We start from the raw sequence: 3,923 nt of genomic DNA, 5'->3' as shown, positions 1-3,923 counted from the left end.
TTCCCAGTCCCCAGGTACTTCACCTGACTGCCACGACTTTTCAAATATCATGGAAAGTGTCTTGGCGAGTACCTCGGCCAACTCCCTCAGGACTCTGGGATGCATCTCATCAGGTCCCATGGACTTATGTGCATTCAGGTTCCTCAGGTGGTCATGAACCCGATCTTCTCTTACAGCGGGAGGGGTTTTACCCTCCCAGTCCCCCTCATGCCATCCATCGACTCAGGAGGGGTGAGGAGAGAGGTTGCCAGTGAAGACTGAGGCAAAAAAGTTGTTGAGTACCTCAGCCTTCTCCTCATCTGCTGTTACCAGCTTGCCGGTCTCGCTCGTCAGAGAGGGTACGCTCTTTAACCATCCTTTTCCGGCTGATACACCTGAAGAAACCCTTCTTATCATTCTTTGCATCCCTAGCCAAGTTTAGCTCCAGCTGCGCCTTGGCCTTCCTGACTCCACTCCTACACAACCGGGCAGCGTCCCTGTACTCTTCCCAGGATGCCTGTCCCTGCTTCCACTGCCTGTGCAGTTCCCTCTTCCTCCTTAAGTTTGACCAGCATCTCTTGTCTCAGCCATGCTGGTCTCGGTCTCTTCCCTTCTTTGCCTGATTTCTTACACCTAGGGATTGAGAGCTCTTGCGCTCTGTGGATCACATCCTTAAAGATCTGCCAGCTCTGTTTTGTTCCCCTGACTCTGAGGACCGTTTCCCAGGGAGTCCTTCTGACTACCTCCTGGAAGAGCTGGAATTTCGCTTTTCTAAAATTCAGGGTCCTGACCATACTCTTTATTCTTCCCATTTCCCTCATCACTATGCCAAGACTGAAGATTTATAATAAAAAGTCACACAGCCACTGTAATGTTAAGATTTAAAAAAAAAAATCAGAAAGAATTTAGAAAATAAATGACTACTTACTTTATTAGAGCTCCCAGCCTTAATTCCAACAGGTACTTTGCTCTAAAAACCAAAAAATAAATCACAATTTTTACATTGTTCATAGAAATTATTTTGCTTGATTAAAATCTACAGATGAAATAGCATTCCTACAGGGGTCAAAGGAAACTTGTTTTCAAATAATTAGCTTGCTTCTTTACCTTCTCAACATATTATATCCAAAACAGTTCTAAAGCTTAGAAGACACTTATTCTTAAAGTTATTTTTTAATTGGTAAAATGAGTAAGACCTTAAAATACTTTGATTGTATTTCTGGTTTTGAAATGGAAAATAATTTTATTGTTACTCTTTTATTTAAATTTCTCAGTACATATTGTTAGGATAGTATTAGTCACTGCAAATTAGCGAACTTTTAAACCAAATAACCTTTTGTTATTTTATATTATTTGATCCATACCTCAGGACAAGGCTCTACATGACAATCTTTGATAGAACAATGGCCATCATCAGCCCAAAATGGGCATGGTCTCTTCAGGTTGACCTAAACATACAAACCCAAAAGTTTACAATCAACATTTACATAAGGCAACTTCAGAAGAAAGAGCTCTCAGTATCAGGAAATCTTTTCAAATTAAAGGAGAGGATACAAGGAAAAAGGATTAAATGTAATACTTAAAGCTTGGGGGGTTTTGGGGAAGTTCGGTCCGTCAGTTTCTTTTAACTACTCTCCAAGTTTATATGCTGAAGTTTGCTGCAGTGGAATTGTTAGCAACAATGGTCTCCAGTGGACACAAACACATAGTATATTAAAGCACAAATTAAATCTCTCACCACTAATATAACTTCAAAGCAGTAAATAAACTACTAAAAATGCAAATCAGACATATGCAGGTCTAAAATGGTTCTACTTACGATCAGTTGTACTTATACTACACTGATGAAGAAAATATATTTGATGGAGGACAGACTAGTGCACAAGTTCAGTAATTCAAGTAAGTGCCTGGATGATTTCAGGTTTCAAGGAATAAAACCAGGCAATCATTACTACACATCATCGCTAGTCAAGGAAGAATGAGTATCATAGTGGCCTCAAATTAGAGAGCTGATATAGTACAAATATAAATAATTAATAGAAACCACTTCAGAAACATTACCAAAAAATCCTGTGATGATTAGTTCTCCTATTTATCACCAAACTGCACAACGAAGGCAGGCACTACCACATATGTTAGTATATCCTACATGGCAAGAGATGCAAACGCTTTCCTCTACTTCACTTGGACTGTCAATGTGAAAGTCGGTGAAGAAAAAAAAAATCCCAGCTTTTCTTTACATTAGCCTTATACAAACTAACAAACATCAGTGATAGAAAACACTTCGACCTCATCACTCCTAAACTGAAGACTACAGACTAAAGGTTTTCCTGCATGATCAACCAGAAACACTGCAGAAATACACCATCTTTGAAATCTAACATTACAAATAAAATACAAGGCATTTATTCTCAGTAGCAACCACTATTTCCCAGATAAAAAGTCAGTTTTTAAACTTTTGAAGTAAAAAAAAACCAAACCAAAATTACCTTATTCTTTTACTTTGCTTTCCTTTAGCACAGCTTGTACTAGTTTTCTTCAGTTGATAAATACTATTCATGAAGATATTGAACTGAAAAAACTGTATCTTGAATGATTTCATATATCACATCTTATTTGAAACTGTTGCAGATATTGAATTTGATTCTGTAGTCAGACACACCAAGACTTCTATAAAATACACTGTAAAATTAAGCCTAATATCACAAGGATGGCTGTAAAATTAAGCCTAATATCCCAAGGATGGCATCAGGCCCTAGAGCAGTTTCGACACAAAAATTCCAAGAAATATAAATGTACTTATGAAAATTATTTAAATCTATAAATTTTAAGTCAGAAAACTAATCATTAAGCTAGCTTCATACAAGCTGTACAGTAAATGGTCACACACTATAAAGAACAATATTCTTGCTATACCTAATTGGTTAAAAGACTGAGACTAAACACTTCATCTATTCAGTCTTCAGAAAAATATGTTTTCCCCTCACATGCAGGAACATTTTTCTAATTCATGTAATTTATATCCTATACTTTCACTTTACTTGAGGAGAAACACAGGAAGCGAAGTTTAAGTATCTAGTACAGTAGTGCCAGAGCAACCCCTTAGGCAAAGAATTGGCAACTGAACTCTAAACCTCATGCTCTGATGAACTTGGAATCCACTGTATGTGGTACCTGAAGGGTTGCTCCTATGATAAAAACTACACTACTCAATCTTTTAATTTGGAGAAAAACTGAAATCACAGAGCCATCTTGAACAACTATTCAAAAAAAAAACCCCAACAAAACCTGTTTTGAACACATTTAACTGGCAGAGTACATTTATACTGGATCAGTGATTTGCTTTAAGTGGCCTGTTTTTTTGGGAATACAATAATAGAAGTCCAATGGCTACGTTCACTGAGTTGTTATCCTGGTTTCAGCTGGGATAATTTTCTTCCTAGTAGCTAGCATAGTGCTGTGTTTTGGATTTAGTACCAGAAGAACGTTGATAACACACTGATGTTTTTAGTTGTTGCCAAGTAGTGCTCAGACTACTCAAGGACTTTTTGAGCTTCTCCTGCTCGGCCAGGTGCGTAACAAGCTGGGAGGGAGTACAGCACAGCTAGGACAGCTAACCCAAACTGACCAAAGAGCTATTCCATACCATATAAGGCCATGCTCGGGGGGGCGGGGGTTAGTCGGTCAGTCGCAGGCAGAGAGGTTGCAGCTCAGGCAGAGCAGTCGCAGCTCGGGATGGGCTGGGCATCGGTCAGCGGGTTGTGAGCAATTGCATTGTGCATCGCTTGTGCCTGGTGGAAAAAGACCTGGGGGTACTAGTTGACAGCCAGTTGAATATGAGCCAGCAGTGTGCCCAGGTGGCCAAGAAGGCCAATGGCATCCTGGCTTGTATCAGGAATAGTGTGGCCAGCAGGAGTAGGGAAGTGATCGTGCCCCTGTACTTT

General features: G+C 39.4%; 1 protein-coding gene across 1 annotated transcript in view; it reads right to left on the bottom strand.

The window, feature by feature from the left end:
- Nucleotides 1-3,923, bottom strand: part of ERO1B (endoplasmic reticulum oxidoreductase 1 beta) — a 27,627-nt gene that overhangs the window by 19,305 nt on the left and 4,399 nt on the right. Inside the window, exons 3-4 of the mRNA XM_035899684.1 lie at nt 1,344-1,427; nt 908-949 (exon numbers count right to left, since the gene is read on the bottom strand). Coding sequence (XP_035755577.1) covers nt 908-949; nt 1,344-1,427 — 126 coding nt within the window. The remainder of the gene's footprint in view (nt 1-907; nt 950-1,343; nt 1,428-3,923) is intronic.

This window comes from Egretta garzetta, unplaced genomic scaffold, assembly GCF_000687185.1.
Source record: "Egretta garzetta isolate BGI_Z169 unplaced genomic scaffold, ASM68718v1 scaffold118, whole genome shotgun sequence".
In the NCBI taxonomy this organism is placed as follows: Eukaryota; Metazoa; Chordata; class Aves; order Pelecaniformes; family Ardeidae; genus Egretta; species Egretta garzetta.
This window is presented reverse-complemented; position numbering and strand designations above follow the sequence as displayed.